Source organism: Chroicocephalus ridibundus, chromosome 2, assembly GCF_963924245.1.
Source record: "Chroicocephalus ridibundus chromosome 2, bChrRid1.1, whole genome shotgun sequence".
NCBI lineage: Eukaryota > Metazoa > Chordata > Aves > Charadriiformes > Laridae > Chroicocephalus > Chroicocephalus ridibundus.
The window spans coordinates 134,749,675-134,775,669 of NC_086285.1; the positions used below are offsets into that span (position 1 = coordinate 134,749,675).

The window sequence follows — 25,995 nt, forward strand, 5'->3', positions numbered from 1 at the left end:
AGCACTCAGTTGTATTACTGATTTTTTAAATGTACATCTGTATCTGAAAGGCAAGTCGTAGTCATGTGTCAGGAAATTTCTGCCTTCAAACGGAATCCCTCCTTTTGGAACACAAATGCGGAAAAGATTCCGCATCCTTTGCGTTCCTCACTGCTTTTCTGATCGGAAAGTAAAGTGAGGACTATATATATATTTTAAGTAAAGAAAGGACTAGATACACTAAAAAGCAATGATAACAGATGAGTTTTTTCTTCAGCCTTTGGCACCTCAATATCATTAATTTCCTGTTTTTCTGTGTACACCATACATACTGTTTTATCAGATAAACCGAGTTGCCCAAGAAACCAGACTTCAAATTCCAAGGGGAGAGCTCGCTGTCTACTGGCATCTGTGGGCAAACACACAGCTGTGCCAGGAGAAACTACTTTGCCTGGGAGCAGAATTCCTTGCACTTAAGCAGGGTAAAATTCTCCGTGCTAGAGCAAATCTTGGAGCATTAAGTTGCATTGTGTCTCCATGTGTTTTTTTTTCCCCCTTAGGCATAGCAGATGCATTCCCGTGTAAACCCATTTGTAAGTTTACAACTGATATAAACCACTGGTAAAAAGATCTCAGAGCAGAAATGTCCATCTGCTTTCAGACATCATAGAAAAACATGTTGTATTTGTACGCACATGTTGAATTTGGGGATTTACGAACATCGCTGGGCAGGGAAAGTTGTCATATTTCTCAGCTGATTATGAAAACATTTTTTTTGTTATATTTCTGGGAAAACCCTTTGCTTGATGCTGTTAAGATTTATATATGCCCGATGTACATTATCACATTCACAGAACTTAAAAAATATTTCACGTCAAATTTACTTTCATTATTGAACATGTTACACAACGTGTAACACAAAATGTCAGCGAAGAGCTGTCTCAGTGAACTTGACTTTAAAATTTTCTGGCATTATAGTTATTTTCATTTATTTTTCTTGAGAACACATGTTTCTCTACTTGAGGAGCCAAAAATTTTCTTTAGGGAACGGGTTACCACGTAGAAAATATAAATTCTTAAAATTAAGGTTCATGCTGGTAGAATTATTTTAAAGAATAAGACAGTACCAATCACTGTCTAAAAATATGTTTTCATTCAACAGGAATTACTAGGAACGCTTGCTCCCCTTTTCAACTAAACATTAGGATTTCAGGACAGTTGGCTAGTAATCTGAACAGGAATCACAGAAATTAAATTCTCGGCTGATTTACTTCTGCAGCAAATGTGGTGGCTTTCAGACAGTTGTAATGGTGAATCTTCTCTGTGTAGAACATTGGTTCCCAAACTTCATGTTAATTTTGAACTTACGAAGACCTTGAGAAAGCGGGAAGTCTAAAAAAGCTGTCGATTCACTTCCAGGACCAGCTGTTAATGGACCAGTCACTCACTGATTAAAACAAGATTGATTAAACTTTCCTTGTAGTAGGAGTATAATTTAAGACACTAAATTTATAGATAAAAAAATCCTGTATCAGAAGATAAAGGAAGACACATAAGGAAGCTTTTTTTTTAAAAAAAAACTTTAAATTGTTTCCCAGAATCATTTGATTGAAAGCAGTAACTCACAATGATTTCAAAGGGCCCAGGACTTCACCCATTTTCCTGCTTCACTCCTCGTTTACTGAATTTGTTAAAAAAACTGTTTCCCAAGAGTGAACAAAGTAATTCACAAACAGAAAAAATGAGACTGAAACTCTATTAATAACCAACTTATTTTTATTAGAGCAAATACAGTTGTGAAAACTGTACATTGTACATTTTGGGTCAAGAATTATAAATAGAGAAACTCATAGATAAAGAGTTCATTCTTTGACAGCAAGAAACTTTAAATAGACAAAATGACATTATTAAGTACATTGGCAGGCTTCATTGTGCTGTCCAAAATGTAGTGTACAGTATAACAACCAATTATAAATAGCCTTTCATGTAAAATACAGCTGTGCACATTTTAGAAAAATACCAACGATTTGTTTGAGCTTTGTTTTAAAAAAGCTTATAAATCATACATATTTATAAATGGTACTAACATGCTTACTGAAATTTATAAACATTTTCATAAGCTTTGTTACCCATTATTTCCAGAGCATAAAGTATTTTAAATAAACATTTAATAGGAATTAAATACGTCAGTTACAAAATTACCTCTCCACGTAAGGAGACAGGGGGTGATTTCACTGTTGGATGGAACACTTCGTCCATTATGTCAAGGCTTACGCAGTAACTTTTAAAATTTTGTTCTTATTTAAAAATCACTTTCCTAAATTTAAAACACAATTTAAACTTTTTTTTTTTTTTTATCTTTTTAAAAATAAATATACACGTTTTTATTTTCATTTGCTCTCTTTCTGCTTTCTTCTTTATCCACACTGGTCAAAACACAGGATTCTCAACACACTTCTGTAAAAAACACCATGGTGTTACTGCCCTGCTGGGAGCTGCTTCGCTGCACAATATTCAGTCCACACCTACGGTACTTTAATATGCGGCATCAAAAGGTAGCTAATGTACTTTTGCAAGAATGTCGCCCATTACACCATGCAAACACTTAGAAAGTTTACAAACAGGTTCAAAAAGGATAATCGTATGAAAGATTTTCTAACAGAGATAAAATAAACCCTAATACAAAGCCCTTTGCTTTCTGTAGCTTGAAATTAAAATATTTACTTGCCAAATGATCACACCACGTATTTTCAGTAAAAAAGCATGCTTTTGATTAATATAGGGTACAATAATTACAGTATAATGGCACGTAAAAAGAAACATGATCACATCATACGAACAAAGGGCTGTGAAACTACTTAAGACAAACTTTCCAGATGAAAAAATTTGAGGCTTTTTAAATGCTGAGGTAAAATTATAAATGGACTTTAAAGACACTGAAGGCATCAAATCGATAAACAATCACTTAACATTTCTAAACGCTCTACCTGAATGTATTCAACACAAATCTAGTATTTTAAAATTCTGATAATTTATTATGAGCATTAGCTAGCTTAACTGTCATTGGCATTAATGTGCACTCAGACAAGACTTTATTTTAACTGCTGGCAAAATACCTCAGTGTTGAAACATAATAATTCAAATCACCAATTACCACAGCACCAGAATTAAAAAAAAAAAAAAGAAAAAAGAAAAAGAAAAAAAAAGTCAACATGCAAACCCTGTACCTCATCTTTCTTGACTTATCCTGATATTCCACCTCCCGTTTAGGATGTGCTGATACCAACTTAAGATTGTTATTCTTTTATTATGAAAAGTTTTGCTTGCTGTTGGCTTAAGCATTTGAGCACTTTTAGGAAGATACCAACATCTTAAAATTTTGCAGTCCTGGTATATTACTTACTAAACCTTAAAGCAAAATGGCTCTTTGGGCTTAGGAAAATGAATTTAAGAATTTTATCTTCAGATTAGAAAAAGAGATTTCGCTTTCCGCTTCTGCCGCTAGGCAGAACCGGTAGCTTTCTCCCGGCTGGACTAGACACTATGTTACGGCTATACATCAAATTTCATAAACAACGAATGAACAGAATCATGCACAGGCAAATGAAATTCGATCTCCCAGAACACTGCAGGAGATGTTAAAAGCAGCAGGTAATGGAATAAGACTGGTGACTGATGCTGCTAACTATTTCTTCTAATGAGATAGGAGTGAACGCTGGAATCACTTCCACAGCAACAGAATCCTCTGACCACATTCCTCTGGCAGTCGTTTTCCCATCTCCCCACTAAAAACATCAGACGGTAAAATAGTAAGGCAGCTGTTAGCTTCCATCAACAAAAAGTGCAGCTCCGTACATTTCCAGTTTAGTCACACTCTGCTGGAACAGATGGAGAAGCCAACGCACTTCACTGGCGGGGCTGCTTCAGCAGATTATTTTGTTTGTTTTCCAACATGGCTGCTTGCTTCAGCTTTCAGAGGACCCCAAAGCCACGAGCCATCAGCAGAGAAACTGATCTGGGCCCCTGGCTGAATTTTCCAAGTTTCATCTCTCTCGCGTCCCATCCTAATTCCAAGCCTCCTTCCCTGTGTCTGAGTATGACAGGTGCCATTTAAAAGGCTGATGACACAACTGCAGAGAACTGTGGGCTAACACCACTAGTTGTCATGACTTCACTGAAGGGTCAAAACAGTTACATTATTAAATAACTATGTTGAATCACATTCAGGCATAGCTAAAATTAAAGTAGGGAACATTAAAAGTATGCAAAGAAATTAAATCTTTTATCGGTTGAGGTGGGGCCGATACGGTGATTTTTATAGGAAAACAAGACCTTTCTTACCTTTTCTAATTCCAATCAAGTTAGAAAATGGACAAAAAGAATGGCTAAACCAATATTCAACAGCATTACCAGGGCGATCATGACTGAGTTAGGGCCCTGAAAATAAAATAAAGATATCAGAATTAATGCAACCTTCGTCACAGTGCACAGCAATGAACATGACCCGACTTTAGCTACTTCTACCTGTTTTGACCTCGCTCTGAAAGATTACCCGAATATTAAAGATACAGACTCTCCTCCTGAAACATCGCCATTACCCGTCGCGCTCAGGTGGGCTAAATATCATCGGCGTGAAAATGAGCTGGATAAATACAGGCGAGAGTGTATTATTACACCGTTCTTAATCACACTGAGATTAAACCATCTGACAAATATGACTGCATAAACAAATGAAAACAAACCCATCAAAACCAAATGAAAACAAACCCATCAACACAAAACCACTTATCAGCTTAAAATAAAGCTAAACAAAGAACTTGAACTACTTTAGAAAAGCTGGAGCACCGCTCCTCATCCTTACAGCAGGTTCTTTCCCTGATTCCAACCCATTTCAATACAGAAAAAGGGTTTTGCATGACAACGTGCTGTATGAAAAGAATTCCCTGTCTTGGACAACCAAAGGGAAAAAATATGGTACTTACCACTGCACTAACAAACCTAGCAATGTTTCCGTTACAGATTAAAAACAATTTTACACCTGCAGAACTACAAACTTGCTTTGAATTACTCTGACGCTTAGTGGTCACAAAACCTTATTTTATAGACCTATTTAGTGAAGAAATGAAAAGTCAAAATAGTCCTTCCCTTCCTCGCGAGAGCTAAACTTGGTTAGAAAACATTATTATTATGTAATTTTAGTCTTTCTCTGAAGCCAGAGAACAAAGCTTTAATTCTTTTCATCAGTTCCGGAAAAAAATATTTTTGAACATGGATGCTTTCTGATGAGCAACTTAAAATAATGTCCTGAACAGAAGGAAATTCTCAAGTCTTCTGTTCTCTTAACGTTATTTGGTTTACTACAATATATTTTCAGAGATTTGTATATACTTATATATTAAGGTTGCACGTTTACTGTAAGTAGAAACAGAAAAACTCTTCACTCAGAGAACAGTTCCCTAAATCACAAAAATACCTACCAAAACATCTCTGCAGAAAACTATCTTCTGAGCTACAGAAGGATCACTGGCTTGCATAAGAAGGTGTATATTTCATTAGATATGACATGATTTTTTTTCACTTTCTACATGAGACACGCCTTGCAGAAGTTCATTATGTTTCATGACAATGCTAACGTTAGCTATATAATTTCTGGAATGCTAAAGTGTAAGAACTTGCTATTATTAATTTGCTGCAGCAGTGTAACTGGGGAGCTATTGAAGAGTACTTGTGTCATTATTATATCACACACCCTCATCCTGAAACAGTCTCTTTAAACACTTTCTATACCAGAACACACGTTTACACAGTAGTTAAGACGGCAGGCCAGATGCGGACTGTGAAGTTCTTGAATAAGTCACAAAATATGTTATGTCTGCAGAAAACTATCTTCTGAGCTACAGGAGGATCACTGGCTTGCATAAGAAGGTGTATATTTCATTAGATATGACATAATTGACTCCTTAAATCATTCATTAGATATGACATAAATGACTCCTTAAATCTCTGGGGAGTCTAAACCCAATCAGCACCGCTATCCATACAGGCCATGAATTTCCCTTTCCATCTATTGAGAGGCATCTGTTGACACGCTGGGGAACTTACTGTTCAAGTTCAAATAATGACTGAGACTACCAGGACGCAAGGCAAACATTGCCATAGGGGTAACGGTATTGGCAGACACATTCACATTTTGCTTAATGGCAGAATGTCTAAAATATTCACTAGGAAATTGAAGACTAGGTTTAAGGTCACCTTAGTCAAAGGGATTTTGAATACCAAGTTCCCACTCCCCAGGGGTATGTTTTAACCATCGGGCCACAGAACAGAAGTGGAACCATGTTCCTTCCTTACTGGAAGTGAGACTCTACGTGCCAAAGAATATGAGACACTTGGTGACAGAGAAGAGGCATAAAAGGAAAGTGTGACTCCAGGTATGGTTATGCTTCTGACCACAGCACTGTAAGCAGCCTCACTGTAGCAGTGTTTAATTCAAGGTTAATTTCTCCCTTCTCTTTCTGGCACAGTCAAAACTGTGCTAGCTTGGGTACTTCTGTGTTTTTCTACTGCGAAGGAAATCCAAGTTCCCACCAGGATTCCCACCAAAGGCATTTGGCAATTGTGAGATTTATGCAAGAAAGCCATATCGGAAGACCTTCCGCAGTAACACACGATTTACTTGAAACAACAGCTACTTTGAGAATCTCTCAGTTTTGCTGTCTTGGAATGTCATTGTCAACACCCTTAGAGTGAACCTTCCATTTAATGACTTCTTTCGCAAAAAATTCCCAGAATCTCACAACAAACAAGAATAGTACCTACATGCTAATGTTACATATCTCTCAACAGGAAACATGATTACACTATTAATTTCCACTAAGATACGGATTTAGCATCTTTCTTGCTGGCGGTGAGACACTGGAACAGGTTGCCCTGAGAACCTGTGGACGCCCCATCATGGGAAGTGCTGAAAGTCAGGTTGGATGGGGCTTTGAGCAACCTCAACAAGTGAAAGATGTCCCTGCCCATGGCAGGGGGGATGGACTAGAGGGCCTGTAGAAGTCCCTTCCAACCAAAACCATTCTGTGATTCTAATACAGACTTCTTGTGGACCAAAATCAGGTCCACATGAAGATTGGTCTACATGAAGATTTTAAAGTTATACTGCACCAGGAACTGCAAGGAACTGTGAAGGAGATCATTGCCTCATACCATTAAAATTCCCTGGTATTTGTCTGTCTAACGCTTTGCATATTTGAAAATAACATACATGGAAATCAAGTTGATTTACGACTACTGAAGAAAAATTTGGACCTATGAGGACTTTACAGGAGCCAGGAACTCATTTGTTACCTGAAATATACCCTGAAACCATCCTGATAGCTGCAAGACAGCTTTTGCCTGAATGGCACATTGGGACTGCAGCTCAAACAGCAACTCGTTACCGTTAGTGCACAGTCTCACAGAATTCAGCGTGGTGGCGGGGAGGGGATTCTCTATTGATGCACCCGTCAGTCAAGTGAGGTATAGCAATCTCACCACAATAACATTAGATAAATTAGGCTAAAAAACGTAGGGGCTACGGTCTGAATCAAGAGATCTCATCTACAAAGACAGAAAAAAATGACACCTTAAGAACTGGGTTGCTGATTTTATAAGATGATCAAAGAACAATGTGTTATCTGTTTATGATAATGAGTCTATGTTTTATACAAAGAAGTAAATCCTATCTCCTTAGGCCTGCTATGTACATTTTGTTTCCTCTTCTGATTACTACAACTTTCAGCCCAAAGCATGATTTCCTGATATACTAAGAAATGATCAAACAGTATTTGTGGAGCACGTGGTTATTATGCAATAAACTACTACCTGTTTTGTAGGCACCTATGAAATGCGCATTCAATGCTTTAAGACAAATACCATAAATAAGACTTTAGTGTCCTGCAAGGGCTCAAAATAGCAAAAGCCAAAATTAGTCTGAACAGTCCAAGATTGACTAGAACAGGTGCACTAAAGAAGCTGTAGTAGAAAAACTCCAGTCCTGCTTAAAACTGCCCTTTCAGCTTCTAGTAAGTCAGACACTTCTGTAGTTAAAAATATAACCATATGATTAGTTTTCATTTGTGGAGGGAAGAAAGTTATTTTCCTAAAATGTAGTGCCAGGAAGTATTAAGACTGGTCTTGTAATCCCATTGCATTAGGAATGTCCATTAAATTTAGCATAAAGTTCTTGCTCAGAGGTTTTTTTAGGATCAGTCAAATACTGATCTATTTTTTCTAACATCACGGTAGTTACATCCTTTACTAACTGGATGTTAAGTGAATAAAGAGGTGAGAGTAGAAGCACACTGGGTAACATTCAGCAAAATGTAATGATTTTAGATGCAGGTAAAAACCAGACTAAATGCTCTGTGTGGCTTAAAAAGCCTTACCAAGAAAATCAAAAAATGATGTAGTAGAAGACTTGTGCCTGGGCTTGTACCTGACCAAGGGCAACACACGTCAGGCATATGTGCAGTGTGCTGATATTTTTCAGGTGTTATGCCAAAAATAGGGACACCTAGAGAATCAATACTGTTCCTGTAAGTAACTTACAGATATTCAGTGCCATTCTTAAGGATGTAGCAGATTCACAGAAAATATGAAACAGGAATTTTATTACCAAAATTTTAATTAAAATTAACAAAAAACTAAACTAAATTTTATTACTAGAACAGTTACTGCAGACTTCTCTTGTAAATGAAGTTGTTTAAAGTTCTGAATACAAATTAAAGTTTATGTTTCATTCAGATGTGAGAAATGGCTTTGATTTAAATACATGAAAGGAAGAACTGAAAATCCTACGTCCTGTGTCTACGTTCTTAGGGCTTTCTCACTAAAAACCTGCAAAAAACATGGCACAATTATATACAGCACTTTCAGATAAACTAATGGGCGTGCTCAATAAATGTTATACTCATTTTGTATCCCAAAACAATGTTTTCTCATTCTCTTTTCATAAGAGTGAGAGTTTCTTTTCTCCTTATATTTCTTCACAAATATATTTTTAAATTTTTATGGAGGATCTAAGTCAGACTCCCTTTCAAACCACAACAAAACCATTTGTCAGGATGACTATAAAGCAATTGCAATTACTGATTAAAAAAAAAGTAATTCCCCAATGCAGGCCTAGAATTCTGAAGTCTCTCAACATTCAGAAGCGTTTGGGATAGAGCGAAGTACGCTAATCTGGCTTCCCCTCAGAAACCGCGAGCTCTTAGGTTAGCCACTGCGGAACTCCAGCACACTACTCAGCTCAGTCCAGGAGCACTGCCGAACAGGCTACTGTTGGTTCTGAACTCGAAAGCCGATACTGAAAATTAAAAAGAAAAGTCTCCAGGCAGTGTTAACAGTCATTCCGCTTTAAGTCTCTCCCCGACTCTGCTAGGGCCGTAGGCTACTCCTTTCTGCTTTAATTGTTTTAGGATTTTTACTCATTTCAGCATTTTAAAGAAATAAGCATGTAGGAAATTTATTCTATAAGGACAAATTTACAGACACATATATAAGACATCTTTGGAAAAAACGTATACATCTACATATATATCTTCAAATGCTGTTATATTAAATATGAGTTCCTAAACTCTACCTGCCTTCCTTATCAAAATGCTGACAATAAGAATAGTGCAATTAGTGTGTTCCAAATGAAGCAGAGGGAGAGTTCCCAGATGACCTGTGATATCAGTAAACAAACAGCAGCTAATGTACAATATCTCATCACTCTTCCACCTTTCCTGATCTCAGGCTATAGGTTCATGGTTCTTATCCTGATTATTCTAGAAGGTCAAAAAACTGCTGTTTAGGTGCCCTACTTGGTTTCTTAAGGTGAAGGCTCCCTCAGCTCCAAACCATAAATTGGTTTGGATGGAACGTAGGAAAAACAAGGACTATTTCTAGCCACTTATTTTCACCAGAGCCGAACAAAAAATTCCAATTCAGACTAAAATTCTGTGCATGCTCACTCAACATTTACAAGCCTGACAGCTTTGTTTTACCCTACATAGGAGTCATATCTGTGAGATTTGAAAGGTTAAAGGCTAATATCAGCTGTAATACAGATTTGCAGATTACAAAACCACTGTGAACATCTACTTTGATCCGCACAAAACAGAATATAAGCTTCCTGCTGAACTAGAGGATATCATCTTGGCAAAATGCTCATTATCGAACTATTCAGTGACGGCTCTGAAAACTCAGCATCTGAAAACTGATGTTACATTTAATTAATCTCATTAAAAGCAACTTAAAACAAGACTTTTATCTAAATCTGTCTAGCTGCTGGATTTTCTCATATATTTGCCTGTTGGCCTGGGAAACCATTTCATAAAGTGTACTTACAGAAAGGTATTTAATGTGTCAGATTTCTTTGCCTTGAATATTTCATTGTAAGATATATTTTAATCATTCTTGCAGCTCTTTGTGGCGCTTTCCCTTAAGGTTTTTTTCATTTTAAATCCCTGATTTATGGACACTGTATTTTATTCCAGAAGTGGTTGCACCAGTGCCAAAACCAGATAAAACAGACTCCCATGTACTCTTGCTTAATCTTTCCTGTTGATAAATCTAAGGATTATATTAACGTCCCTGAACAACAGCAGCAGAGAGGGAGCTCAGGCTCAGTTGCCTCTCTCGCTCCTGATCCACCAGCTTTTTCCAGTTCCGATCCTGCACAGACGGGCTCTATTAACTATCTTTCAATATATATGATCTTACATTTTGCTGTGCTGCATATGGATAATTATACTTGCATCTTTCTTATCAGGTGATTTGGATCCGTTTGCATTGGTGACCTGTTGTCTTCATTATTTATCAGTTTTCTGGTTTCTATGTCTTCTGTAAACTTTATGAGTAACACTTTTATGTCCTCTTCCATGTCATTAATAGGAATGTTAATAAAATAGAGCATCAGAATTAATCCAAGAATAACCTCACCAGAATAATTGCTGATGTTTTTCAATTACTTTTTGGGAACCATCACTCAGTTTAAAAAAAATTATTTTAATGTGACGTTTAGCCTTTGCATTACTCTGGCTTCCCTGTCAGAATAAATAACCGTGTAAAAGCAAATCAAATGACCTTCTTGACTGAGGATATGATTCCTCTGTCAAACCTGAAGATGTCAAGCTTGTCTGACAAGATCTTTTACAATGCCAGTTGGTTGGAAATTCTCACACCTCTTTATTTTTAAATTCTTTATTAATGAAGTCTAGTGCCAATTATTCAACTGTTTTGCCCAACATCAGTGCTAGGCTATCTGGATTTCATTAAATGGGGCATTCTGTTTATCCCATATAAATAATGACACTTTTTCTACTGGAGTAGCAAAAATGATTCAGAGAAACAATGCTTATTAAAAAAAAACAGCATCACAATGATCTAGGCCTCTTAATTTGCTAGAGGTTATCTTTAGGATATACAACTAACATTTTCCTGAGTTTCTCTTGGCCCAGAAATAATTTTAGCATCATCAGAGGTTCTGAATTCAATAACCTGGCTTTTACCTTCTAACATGGAGTAGAAATGCCATTAGTCATCTTTCCTCTGCTGCATAACTATTTATACCTCTATTATTTCTAAATAATAATGAGATTCAGATTCACAGTGATCCGAATGTACAGTTTTAAATTCCTTCTCCATTTCCTGATGAAAAAGAAAGTCAAATTTTTCACGTCCCTGTAAAATGCAAACATTGTTAGAAGTATGCATTTTAAAACAGTTTGTATTTTGATGAAAAGTTGCCTGTTTTCAGAGCCTACAATCAACACTGAGAAGAAAATGAAAATGGGACATCGTATGGGCTGGGCCATAACCACAGGCCAGCATCCTGCCTCCAACAGTAGTCAAAAGTAGACCTTTAGGGAAGAGAGTGAGTGTAACTGCTCAATTATCCACTGAAGTACAATAAACGCTGTTTCTTTTTTTTTGGGGGGTGGGGGGGAAGATATATATACACATATATCTGCAAGTATGTACCCACACCCACACAAAATGCACAGATAGATATACACATACACACACTCATACACACAGTAACACACTTTTGTATTTATGTATGAAATAGGGATTCACGTTTCAAATTTCTGTCAGTATCTGGTTATCAGCTATCCCTCCCCAGTTTTCAAAAAGGATACCATAAAGGACTGGAATGTTTGCTCCTCACCCCACTCTGGTGCAGTGGGTTCTAGCTAGCAGACCGTATCCAGATGAAGATTTGACAGAAGTGAGCTTTGCCTGTCTTTAGGTTGCAAAGCTCAGCACTAGGAGCCAAAAGGGCAGCGAAAGTGAAAAGGTTTCTTGCAGTACTCACCGAGCTGTTTTCTACTTCTTTTTCCACTGCTGAATGTGACTCGTTATTAGCTGGGTTCTTTGGTGCAGCAAATTCTGGTTTCTTAATTTTTGTGTCAGGTTTGTTTTCTTTGGCATCTGGCTTACCCCCAGATCTAGCAGGACTTGGCTTCTGTGAGGGTGGTATCCGTGCAAGTGCTGACGGTGATGGGTTGACATATTCATCTTCTTCCCTGAGCTCCTGTGGAAGCACTGCTGGATTCGTTTTTACATAATAGCCATGGTAGTGATCATGCAGCTCCCCATTCTCTGTGCTGACGGGATTGTGATGGGCTGAAAACTTTGACTGGTGTTTCACAGCTACCTCCTCCTTCATTGGTGCTTTTGAATATAAAGGCTTGTTAATTGTGGGTGTTATACTCCCAGTGGCCAAGAGCTTTTTTTCTTGACTGAGTCTTGCCCCAGAAGTGGAGCTTTGCCTTTTGAGTTGTTTTGAAGGAGAGGGCTCAGAAGAAAGAGGAGGACTATGCCTTGGACTTGCTTCTGGGCTTCGAGGGGGTGTAGTACCTTTTCGATAAAAGTGAGGTGACTCTTTTGGGGTAGGTGGTTTTTCCTGAACTTTTTCTTCAGATTTTTCTTTCACCTCCATTCCTTCTTGAAATTTTTGTTTGATATAATCAGGGCCTGAAAAATAGTGTAATATCAATATTATGAATAAAATAAAAGTAAAACTTCACAGTAAGGCTATTGCATTGGGATGGATTGCCTTGCTAAAATGCTGGCAGGGGTGGGTGTTATAAAAAATTCACTGATATCTGTAGTGATTTACTCTGAATCGCTCAGTAGTTGAAGTTACTGTACTTTTTGCTAATTGTTAGGACTACTTACTAATTTGGTTCAGTCACTTCATGTCTTTAGCTTTGCAAACGGTCAATCACAGGACATAAATTGTCTCTGAGTGAAGCGTAAGAGACGGAAGACTGACTTACCTTACATATCTATCATTCTTCTTCTGAGACCCATGTTTTGAGTATGTTCTGCTTAATTATCCTAATCTGTTTAACTTCTACCCTCGCGATCATAGTATCTGTTTGACATGGAAGTAATTAACCATCAGAATGAAACACCTCTTCTGCCCTTATAACCTACAGGAAATAGGGTTTGAATCACATTTTTTTCCCTTTGTGTGCATGTTAGCTTGCCTTATATACATATATATGCACCTTGAACTCTCTCAAACTGTCTTTGTTTTCCTAATCTGATCACTTCATATGAAGACTCAGGTTAACCACTCTAGTAGGTAACACAATTCTGCTTAGAAGCTAGGAAGACCAATTTTCTCACATTCAGTAGGGAAATACTTACAGAGCAGCCAGTATGAAGAATATCCTCCCCCCAAATCCTAAACACCCATGAGCACATTTGCCACTAGGACTCACTTATCAAGGAGCATTTCTGTGCAGGCATAAAGACAAGCTGGCTGAGATGCTTTGCTCCAGGTGTTGCTTGCCTGTTTTAACAGTTCAATGCTAAGACTTGAACAAACGCTCTGTTGAAGAAACAAAATTGCTGTAAATTTGTCTGTATTGTGGGGCAGTGTTTTCTATTTTTCTTCCTAGAGGCCACATCCCAGATTCCAGGTTCAGGTCCCGTAAGAAGTCAGAAGCTGGGGAGCTCGGTGAACAAAGAACTGCATTGATCTTTTTGTATGTTCAATAACGGCTTCTGCCAAATACATTGCAACTGTTTCTCCGCTTCTCCCTTTGCTAGCACCACTACTTTCCTTTTATTTTTTATCTTCTGTAAGTGAGGCTCATCTGTGTTTTATGTCACAGAGAAAGTCTGTGCCTGGAGAAGAATGTCTGCACACATTTTTCTACTTTTGAGTTTAAAGGAGGCTCTAGCTGTGTTAGGCAGATACAGTGTTTTTACAGATGCCAGAAGCATATGCATCACTACACAGCGCTAAGATGAGAGGAAGGAAGAGCAGCATGAAGTTTTTGGAAGTTACTGAGTCATCTGGTAAGTAAGCATTGCTGAGAAGAAGAATTACTCGGCATGCAATGTCTTTTGAGCAGGAAAATCACAACGTTTTTGGCGTCTCTGAAAACCAGGCGTGGAAGCAGGGAGCTGTTGAGAAAGAAGGCTGGACGTAGACAAGCCAGGATTTGTTCTCAAATGACATTTGAGGAGGAAGATTTGAGGAGTTAAGCCTGCACAGAGGTAGAGGACCAGAGGCTTGGGTCTTACGGCTTTTTATAATCTTCCTGGTAAAAGGGAAAGGCAGCACAATCCAAATTAAAAGTTGCCATATGTGAAGTTACAGTTACAACCACCATTCACAAAAATCCTCCATCATGTACGGAATTTCCTTCCATCTTTGCTGAGATGCATAAGGTAATGCTGAGGGTTTTTAACACACATGAACTTGCGCTTTTTTCTATTTTCACATGGGATATAATTAGGGGTGTAAAGAGAAAAGGATAGCTAAAAGAACTCTGCCTAACCTTTAAGCTCAAGCCAAGGAGCTGTGAAATTGCAATGATTATTTATTATGGGCACATCCGCATTCACATTAGCTTGCTCCTTATGACTGCCGTGGTGAAAGCATCCCAACTGGAATCTCTTCAGCCTTAAAATGCTGCTCAAATGGCACCTGATCTGTTCCTCATCTACCCAGGAAATCCACATCCCGTGAGAGCTCTCCACTGGCCGGTATACAGAAAGATATGACTTTTACTAATATCTGACAGCACTTAATGGACTGAAGACACTTTCACAAGGAACACATCTGGGCCTCACAAATGTCACCCCTCTCCACTGTTTCCTGCAATCAACTAAAGGCCTCCCAAGGCTGGCCAGAGGGACTCTGTCTCCTCCTGAGACTTCCAAACTGTGTTGGAATTTCTGAAACAAGAAGGGAGCCAGGTCTCGGCTGCCCATGTCTCCACAAAAGACTGTTAGAGTGAAAACCAAAAAACCTAAACCAAGACAAAAATATCATCTTAACTGGAGCTTCCCAAAGTTAAGTGTCAACAGGCTAACAATGCCACATTTTTACTGGGTATTTGGCAATATTTGATGCTAAGTAACACTGAGCCCTACCAGAGAAAGCTGTAGAGATCTGCATCCAAGTAACATCTGAGGGTGTCTGACCAGACGTTCAGCAATTGCCTTAGCGTAACACAGCAGCCCTCCCTCCCACCCCCCAGTACATCCCATATGGCTATTAGAGATACATCCCTTGCCTCCAGTCTTGCCAGGCAGGTCTTTCCAACACTCAAATTCTTGGCTCTGTGCTGAAGTTAGCTTTGGAGACTGTCCAAGGACTTTCTTCACGTCTGTTCACTGTATTCAGTACAATCACATTATGCACCTGTCTGAACCACTGACTCCAAGCAGCAAGAACACAGTTCCCGCTCTCTTCTGAGGACTAAGAATACTCGTCAGGACTTACCTTGTCCCCTTCATTAACTAACACTACAGACATGGGCAACAGAGTCCTTTTTCTTCAGCATAACACTCTACAGCATGAGTTTAAAGGAACCACGGCTTAGGGAGTCACTAACATCTGATCCTACAAGATTTCTCAGCTGCCTGATCCTAATGAGGAAGAGAATAGGATTTGAGGGTGGGACGAAGGTAAAATGAGATTATCTGCCTGGGAAATAAACACAAAGTTCTGTTCTTTTAGTATGCAGTTCAAGCAACCAGTAGATATATTCTTAGACATGATATGTCTGAGTGCCTACGGAGAACCTGGTCTGGAAAGCAGCACCAAGAAACGTTTTCTAACCATGTCAAATAAACTTTCTTTGTGGGTGAACCCGTGTGTTTTCTTATGGTGGCGTGCTGGCCCTGCTACTGTCGGTTCAAAATTGAGGCACCTTTGCTGGCTGCAGGTCAGCCATGGGGAGGTTTTGGTTCACACAGCAGCTGGATGGCACCATTAAAGTGTGAGCTAGCCAGTATTTGGGAGGAATAGCCTCTGAAAGCCAAAGGACTGTGTGTATGTGTGTGATGTATGCACATAGAGCCTCATACTGTCTGCTTGAACGACATTTCATTGATGGCTGTGGGGTGAGGGGAGCTTTGGTTTGGTTGCAAACACACTCATAGTTGTTCTAAATCTAGAATTTCTTGTGGAGTTTCTTGTGTAATGTGTCCTTCCTCCTGGAAGGGCTCCAGTAAGTGATGTGACAGCATGGCCAGCCCTGTAAATGAGAAGAGAAGGGTGGCCTGGTTCTGCCACAGCATTTTTAGGGAGGTGACAGTCGCATGCTTTCCCCCGTGGCCTAGTGAGGTATACACATTGGCAGCATGGCGCTGTTTCAGGGTTGTGGCTCAAGCAGTGTCTGAAAATGTCATCTTGCAGGGCACTGTAAATGCAGCCAGTGTTTCCCAAGAAGGCTAAGAAGAGATCTTGTGCCTTATCAGCTCAAGATGAAAAATTAGGTTTGAGAGGGATTGCAGAATGTACCTAGGATAGTGAGGAAAAAGGCGTAGATATATGTTTATATATGTGAGCTTCAGGTGATACTCCTGCCCATTCGATCCAGCCAGTTTCACAGATTTTGGCCTCTTTGCAAAAGAGGAAAGATGAGGATATGGGAAAAGGGTGGGACTGAATGAGGGTGGGACTCAGGAAGCGCTGAAGGCACCAGGACTCCTTGCAGTAGGGCTGGTGATCCTTCAAGGAGCAATTCTGAATTCCATAGTCAATACGTTAACTGATGAACCTGCCATACATCTGATTTCCACAATTTAATGAGCTTTTGCCTCATTTTAGTATAATGATTTCTATATTTTCAAAATTAAGTTAATACTTTTTTTAACTGGCAAAAAGGATTTCTGTAGTGGCACATCAACCAAATAAAAAATTCTGATGTTTTGTGGCACGACTGCAGGACAATGAATTCTTAAGTAATACAGGAACACTTCTCTAGTTTTCTAATACTATAAAGTAACAGAGTAGTTAGTAATTTACATAATTAAAATACACCAGAACACTGAATTAAAAATAGTACTGTGAAAACTAAAATATACTATATTCTAACACATTTTAGTTCTGTATAGCAGTATTTTCTTTAAGAGTTAATCCACTGCGTTCTACTCCTTTGCAACTTTCCACGCACTCCTGTCCAACTGTGGACACGTTATAACATCTTATTTGGTCCACATGTAAAAAGGAAGTATGAAGTGGGCGCTCAGGTTTAAAAGCTTTTCTCTGAACCAAAATTATTTAAGACAGGGAATTCTGTTGATATCAGCAAACAATTTCCACAGGAAAAATTTTCGCGGTGCCAGGTGCATTCCGTCTTAGAGGGAATGTTGTGAGAAACTCCACGAGGATGAGAAGGAAAAAAAACTGGGAGAGTGGGTTTCTCTGGGCTAAGCCTGAGACACTCTGCAATACAGATGAGAGCCTCTCACCGTACTATGACAGGGGATGCCTAGTCCTGCAGCCCTGGACTCTACATGACTGAAGTAGGTTCCTGTAAGACCCTATAGGTAAGCACAGGCTACAGGACTCGATCAGCCTTGTCACCTCGGTGCCTCCAGTCCCTGTGGCGGATCAGTACTCCCAGTTGTAAACTGGTTGGCTGCTGCACAAGAGGTGAGGATCCTCCTTCCCCTGCTCCCCCTCCAATTTGTGAAGGCCTAGCCACAACCTTTAAATCAGTTAAAAGTTATTTGCATGTAATTAAGCTGTAATTATACCCTGTGCAAAAATGCTAATTTGGGAATTACCTGGCATTAACAATGAGACTATGCTTAATTAGGTCATCATAACTTGCAAAACCATAATTAAAACCTAGGCGTTGATGTGTTCTTTACTGTAGAGACTGATTTTGTTCTTCAGACGTGTCCTCTCTGTTTTTCAGAGGAAAATGAAAAACTTGGCAAAACCACCATCTTAATATATGGAAACAGAATATGGAGACAGCTTCTCCTTAAGAAAAAAACCCCAACTTATCAATAATTTTATGAACATCTTATAATTTCTTCATGACACTTCCTCCACTTTTTTGGCCCCACAGCCTTACGATTCTTACAATTAATGAAAAACAAGCATTTCATATTACAATTTTATGTCTTTGGAAAGCAAAAAAGGATTGCAATGCCCCTAATGCAGGCTCTAGAATATAATATTTACAGAAGATACTATTTAAGTAATTATTAGGTAAGCATGTGCTTATTTCTGTCGTTTAAACTAGAGTACACAGTATGGGATGTAACATAACTATCTTTACTGCTACATAAAGAGTTAACAAATAATAGAAAGAGTAACGCAGGTAAAAAATGACATTATAATTTCATGATTACAAGAAAATTTATGTTGTACTTACAGATAAATTCCATCCATGAAGCAGATACTTCACTCCTTAAATTTTGTTTGCACATATGCATTGTTAGCAGAAAGACTCTCAATCTTCGCTGCAAGGTTTACTGACTGACTGTGGGGTAATGCTGACAAGATCAAAGCTATTTGCTCAAGCAGGCCACTGCGGTCTATAAGCAAACCTGCCAAGATTAGAGGTCCCTTTTTACTAAACTCCTGAATGTTTCTACAAAAAAGACAGAATTCCTGCTCTGAAAAGTTAAGTACAATACAAAAGATAGCAAAAAGGTTATACCAATAGCCCATTTCACAGACGAGGGAGCTAAACCAAAGGGAAATCATGACCCAAAGCGCAGGCTTCATCTGAATAATCTCTCTGAATGGGGCGGTCAGCTGTCAATAAAGCACTGTCAGGCTCAAAGCTTTGCTAAATCTTTAGTAAAGTGATAGCCTAAAGTTGCACAGGAAGCCTTTGTCAAAACTAGGAATGGAGTGCAAGTTTTCTGAGTAATCCAAAGCCAACAGAGCACTTTGGCCTTAAGTTTGTCATCTTCCTTCAGAAATGCCATCTTCCTGGAGAAGCTGAGAACTGTCTACTGAATCAGAATTCAAAGATCGGGAGAAGGAAATAGTAAATGATGAGTAAGTTTCTTACTGTACATTAAATCTTAGTACTAATCCAGGGTATGATATCGTTGAAGCAAAAGCTGAAGTCTTTTGTATTTAAATGCGCTGTACTAAAAAAAGGAAAATACAGAGTTTTGTGTTGGTACTACAGGTTGCTATATACTGTTTGAGAAATAAGTCAGTGAAAACCACGCGGTTTGTTATCTTCTGATGTGATCAATGGTTTTCTAACGTATCACTGTTGGCAACAGTACCTATGCTCTCATAATAAGATTTATTTGCTACTCTGATGAACATTAATAAAACTTGGAAAGCCTGGCGACCCATTAGAGGATCAATTACTGTAGTATCTTTTTTTCCTGCGAGCATCCAAAATGCTCTAGCGTTAGGATTTGTCAGGATAGGACATGCATTTTATAATAATTCCTCAGCATTCAGGATGGTAACTGTAGGTGAAGGAAATAAAAATAATAATTTATCAGTCTGCTAAAAGAAGTGATTTGATGAGTCATTACAAAACTGCAAATAACTATGTTCAATAAATTTTAGGAAGACGGGGTTTTTTATTATTGCTTCATTGTGGAGATGTGTAGGGGGGGAAGAACTATAATTAATGTCATTAGTACTTCCTCTGTTTTATTCTTATTTTTCTGAAGCTTATAATGTTAACAGGAAAAAAAAACAAACCAGCTTTTAACTGCACTGTTGCTGGCTGGAATTCAGCCTAAATGAATGGAAGGCTGTGCAATGTCATGTGTAAAATGTGTTGAAGAACTCAGCGGAGCAGAGATACGGTTATGGTTTTAGTAATGTTTGGCAGCCCTGGCTGCCACCTTGGCAGACTGAACTGGGACTGAATGGGGCTGGAAGTTAAGGGGTGAGGATTACAGCCATGGAGAAATTGATGGATATAAGGTAAGGTGCTTAAAGAGGCATAGGGCTCTGAGCAATCATTTCTGCCTGACTTAGATATGGTAGTTTCAGCGGTTATCATCCCAGACGTCTGCAGTATCCATCTGAGGGATATAGTGACCCAGCAATAGGACGTGGAATGGTGCAGCTGCTTCATGGGTGGGTCCATGTGCAGCAAGGTACGTAAGATTTCTGGCCCCCAGACAGTAAATGGGCACCTGACTTGATTGCCAGGTTGGAGGTGAGATTTCCCTAAAAAGAAATGCCCTACTCGTAGTGATGCATATATATGTTATTTAATAATTCTTTAATTCAAAATGACATATGTAGGCCCTGTTGCCCTGTTTTGGCTGCATCTAAACTTGGTTATGCCAGCTGGAATAATAGCTCTCCTTAACTGTACTTGATAAAAAAATCACACATTTCCTAAAGTTTAAAAATAAAGCACACCAGAAAAGAGAAAGAAGAATTGAAATGTAAGGGATTGTTGACACTATCTGGTGAGATTTAAAAGAAACCCAAATCTGGATGCCTGCTTTAACTTTTAGCCCCTGATGGCAACTGCATTTTGGTGAGGTACAATCAACATTTTAAAAGCTCGTAAAGCAGCTTCCCTAGCAAGGGGCAAATCAAAAATCTTTCCTGGATCAATTTTTAACTTCCATGTGGCTGCCTTACAATACTGTCTTTTTGTTTTCTGGACTTACTAACATTGGCATGGCAGTACCATGGCTGCCTAGGAAAGCAAAATACAAGGTAAACAAGGAGAAGACTGCATGTTTTGCATAATCCAAAAATACTCTAAAATATGTTTACCCTTTGGGATGCTTTGTAATCTTTCCTTATTCTCTCTTACTCTAAAACCCTCATTTCCTCCTCATCCTCCCCTGGAAAATAGCTTCCCTTCGCTGAAATTTTCTCCAGCTTTGACTTCTAAGCCTTCTCAATCTGTTGTTATCATTGTTGCTTCCTTAAGCTCCTGGTAGCGTTTCTTCTCCTTCTGCACTGGAGGCAACACTGAAACTAGCATGTGCCAACAGTTACTCACTCACAAGATCCATGAACGTCATGGGGAATGATGCCTACGTGTATTTATTTTATGGAACTGTTGTGATTTGATCTGGCAGCCTGCTGTCCTTCAAACCATGTACTACCAACATGACCTAAAAATATAAGACAAAGATAGCACATAATGTGATATTCTACTGTTGCCACAACCTGAAAAGCTATATCATCATTCAGCAATGTAAATGTTAGAATACAGAAATCTTCCACCTAGGACTAACATTAAAAAGGTAGCATCACTGAATACCAGCAGGTTTTAATGCAAACTTAAACGCAACCTTCCCTTCCTGGTTTTGACATCAATGAAAACTACGGGGCCTTCTCAAAACACACATCAAATGCTTCCTGTCATGGACTAGACAAAGATCAAGAGTGCTGAGTTATTTACTAGCTACACATACAGAGACATGCATACACTTTGGCCAAACCCAAGGCTAGTTCTTATGCCTCTGTGTTTACTCTGCTCTGATGTTTGCACAGCACAAGAAAGCTATCGGTGTGGCCTGTGAACTACTTTACCGCTAGTCTCTCTGCATTTCACACAGTTGTTTGCTGCAAAATATATGGCATTATGTTATCTCACAGCGCTGCAAGAAACTTCTTGAAAATCTTAAAACGCCGACTCAAGCACACGGGCTTGAGTTGCTAGCAACAGCAATGACAAGAAGAAAAGAAATCCACTGGCACCAAACAATCCCAATCATATGACACATCACAAGTTGTGAGTCTAGCAGTAGGACGACAAAACAGGGATGTTAGTGTAATTCCTATCTGTATGAAAACCAGACTGCCTCTTCTCTCCCTTCCTATCAGTTCCTCCAAATCTGAAATTAATCTGAGTCATCCTACCATTAACATACCTGAACAGAATACATAAACTGTATTTTTGTATTTTCCATTTTTTGTATTCTCCAATAAATAAGTAAAAAATCATTAAGGATAAAAGAACCCCTAAAAGTAAGACTTTCTTCCTCAGAAGGTTTCCAAACGCATCATTATAGAGTAGGCATATACACACCAAAAGATCTGAAGGCAGGAAAGAATAGACTGATGAATCTCAAAAACTGCCTGTAGTCAGTACAAAGTAAGAAGGACGTATTTATTCTGAATCCAATCTCTGCTCCATTTCTGTGACTGCGTTACTAGGTGACTAAAGTAGCCGTGACATTTGCGAAAGAGGGCACAAACCTCGTAATTTTATGTGCATAGTAGACTACAGCATGTAGGCCCTTATACTTTTGGATTCATTACCATGAGAAAAATGCAGCAGATTTATCCTACCTATGAACGCTGTGCTGCCCTCTCTAACACCTCACTGGGACATCAGCTTATGGGCACAGAAACTGCTCATGACCACCAACCTTCATCAGGGCTTGCTTTACTTACCCTAATTCGTTGTTGATGAACACTGACAGAATTTCAGAAAATATCTGACAAGATTCTATGGCGTTGCATATGGCTCCTGTATATAGGACAGGCCCCATTTTTCCAGGCTAGATAATGTACACGTGTTGTACTTAATGTGAATGCTCCTGGCTAAATACTACACATACTATAATCTACTTGAATGCTTCTGAGCCTGCAGGCGACTTAATGTGAGATAACTGAGAAGGTAAGTTTTTAGCTTTTTCACAGAAAATCTAGAACCTACTTTACTTTGGCTGAGCTGCACTGGGGCATGAGGGAGACTGAAGCCTACCGTCACTGTATGTTTTACTGCTATTATTAAGAATGGTACATGAACTTCTGATCATGGGAACATTTTTCTGAAAACTAGAAAAAAATCCACTGGAAAATTCAGCAAATGTTAACTGCAGCAGTAGCGTTCTTTAAGCTTCTTTATATCTATCGTGAAGGATGGGCAGAAGTGAAAGGCTGTAATTCTGTTCCCATCACAACTGCATATTCTCTGAAAAGATAAATTGTGTATATATATAAAGAGACTGTTAATGTGGCATAAGCTGCCTTTACCCAGTGGAATCCACACTTTACATTTCTCCCAGCATGTCCACATCTTTCTGATATGATGATGCCCAAAGCTATACACAATATTTCAGATTCGGTGTCACTGGGATCATGCAGGGAAGGGACCATTACCCTTCTTCTCCATGACGTGCTTCTTCTGCATACACAGCCTGGCAGAGTATTAGCTGCTTCTCCTGCTGTATCGCATTTCAAGTGCATGGCTATCATCCTGCTCCATGGGAGTTTGGCAACTGACCTCAACAGGAGCAGGTTCACATCTCATCCCCAACTGGCTGAGTCTGTCAGCCCTTCAGGACTTCTCCTAGTACTTCTGAGGAGCAAGGCTCTGTCTCCAGTTTAAATACTAGGTCTGATAATTCTGCGAACTGGCTTGCGTTTCGTGAGTGATCGCTGCTGCAAATGGTAGCACTCACTTTCAGCTATATGTGGAACGTTACTGAGAACTTTCTCTGTTGCGGCTTGTGTTTGCAACATACCACTTCACTATTACCTGCCGATTTAAATAATATGCTGTTCACCATATTATACAAATACACAACACATCATCCATGATATTTGGCTAGCCATTAGTGAAGTCAAATGAGATGACTATCAAATTCCTTATCATTTCATTAGACTTTTCTCCTTTTCTCTCCCTTCTTTTTTTCACTTCCGTTTATTTTTTTTTATTCTCATCAACAACCTCCAGTATTCCTATAGGAATCAGACAGGAAAATTATCTAAACACATTTGATTCTACTTTTGAAAACATTATACTTTAGTAACTGTCATGTCTTTTAGCTGAACAGGAAAATGCACCATATTTGATGAAGTTCAGGATCAAAACTGAAACTAGTTTGGCAGTCATGCTTTACATCAAACCCAGAATACTTATGGCTCTGAATATTTATTGTTCATTGTTCTCTTAGTATATTCTATCCTCTTGCATAGCAGTCCAGGGCTTGCCTTTCTATTCCACATCAAAACTTTTAATGTAAGTATCCCAGTTCCCAGTGGTAACAGACTGCCCAATGTTGTATCAGATACTTTGCCTCTTGGGCCGCATACAAGTATGGAGGAAGCAGTAGGTTTTTCTTCTTTGCATTTGATTATCTTTGTGGAATTTTGTATCATATGCTGAGAACAATTTTAAACAAAATTTCTTACACAAACCAACCCTCAAGCTCCTGTGCACATATGCAAGTTTACACAGATATTAGAAATTACTGAAATTATGTTAGTTGCTCTGCCGATATGGATCAAACAGCTTCAGATTAAAACTGCAACCACTTCCACAAGCAACTTGAAACAACCACAAAATGAGATGATTTAGAGTCTTTAGGAGGAGGAGAAAAATATCATTCATAGTTGTCAGATGCTTTTCAATACAATGATCTTGCTCTTTAGTAAATATAATAAGCGAGTGAAATTTTTGCCAAAGCTCTGTAACTTTTGGCTCTTTTAAAATCCTTGTTTGTCAGAGAAACAGTGCCTGCACTGTTTTTGGCTGAACACCTTCCGTTCTTCCACTACAAAAAAAAGCACACCCTAGGATATGCAGCCAGGGCTTGGGTTCTAGATGTCAGCACTTCTTAAACTTGTGGAGAATGTGCCAATAAGGCTTAATACTGGGAAGACATGAAATATATGTATGTCACCAAACAACTGAAATTACATTGGAATGATTTAGATGGGCAAAGTAACATGGAAATAACTAGACAGTTTTAACTCTAATGATTCTAGTCACAGATTTATATATGCATTACTGCTTTACTTAAGCTCTAGATAATTCAAAGGGATTCATCACCTTGTGTTTATAGAAAAAACACTTGAAACTATGAACTTGAAAGATGTAAAAGCAGGAGTAAAACAAAGAGACCTAAAATTTACTGCTTTAAAAATACAGGGGTTTATGAATTTTCTTGGAGGGTAGAGGGATAATCCGGTATTTTTCAATATTCAGAACTAATATTTCATGAAAAAACAGCAGTATTCATTAAGCTGCACTGCACTTCTAGCAAAATTAGTTTCTTATATCTAGCAATGGAATCAGTTAGAAGCTTAAGAGTCTGAAGTGGGCTAACACAACTGACTGCTGCACTGAAAATGCCAGAACTAGAGAAATACAACGATCAATTTAATTCTGGTAAAACTAGGGCACATGATCTGCTTAGTCTTCCATCCTGTTCTGGCTTCTTTCCCAATGTATTCTTGATCTTTTGTATTTTAAGAGAAACCTCTCATCACGCCACTTAGCATTCTGACCTCACAGGGTGTCATTTCTCCCCCTTCACCTCTAAGTTTTCATTTCTAAATTCTAAGTTTGCAATATCCATTTACTGCTCCTGTTCTCCAAATCTATCCCATACTTTCCATAGTTCACCAATTGCCCCTAGCAAAATACCTTCTGCTCTTCATCTGGTACTTTTTGAGGAGCCTCTACTGATTTCTTAGTCATATCTCGGTATCAGTACTCTATTCTCATCCTCCTTTGACACAGCTGGCCATTCTCCTCTTCTGGAACACTTTTCCTCTGTTAACGTCCGTGATTCATTCTTTTATTTCCCCCTCCTTTTTCTTTCACTTTTTAACTATACTTTCAAGGAAGATAATCTCAGATTACTATGTTCTTGGACCTTCTACCTTCTCTTTTTATAATCATCATATTTAATCTCACCATACAAAAAAGTTCAACTACCAGTTCCATGCTGGTTGTGTTTTAGTTCCAGATTTGACTCCTGTTCAGATTATGATCTGAGTAAATAACAGTTGCAAGACTAATA

The 25,995-nt window shown here is 38.6% G+C and overlaps 1 protein-coding gene across 3 annotated transcripts in view; it reads right to left on the minus strand.

Annotated features, from left to right (window-relative positions):
• Positions 1-1,733: 1,733 nt before the first annotated feature.
• The window catches only part of JPH1 (junctophilin 1), an 83,739-nt gene continuing 59,477 nt past the window's right edge, over positions 1,734-25,995 (minus strand). The window contains exons 4-6 of one of the 3 annotated variants that reach the window (XM_063327066.1): positions 12,323-12,984; positions 4,321-4,416; positions 1,734-2,436 (exon numbers count right to left, since the gene is read on the minus strand). In XM_063327066.1, the coding sequence (XP_063183136.1) occupies positions 4,336-4,416; positions 12,323-12,984 (743 nt within the window). In that variant the 3' untranslated portion in view covers positions 1,734-2,436; positions 4,321-4,335. Of the gene's footprint in view, positions 4,154-4,320; positions 4,417-12,322; positions 12,985-25,995 lie in introns of all 3 variants that reach the window. The other 2 variants (XM_063327069.1, XM_063327068.1) reach the window with 2 other exon arrangements.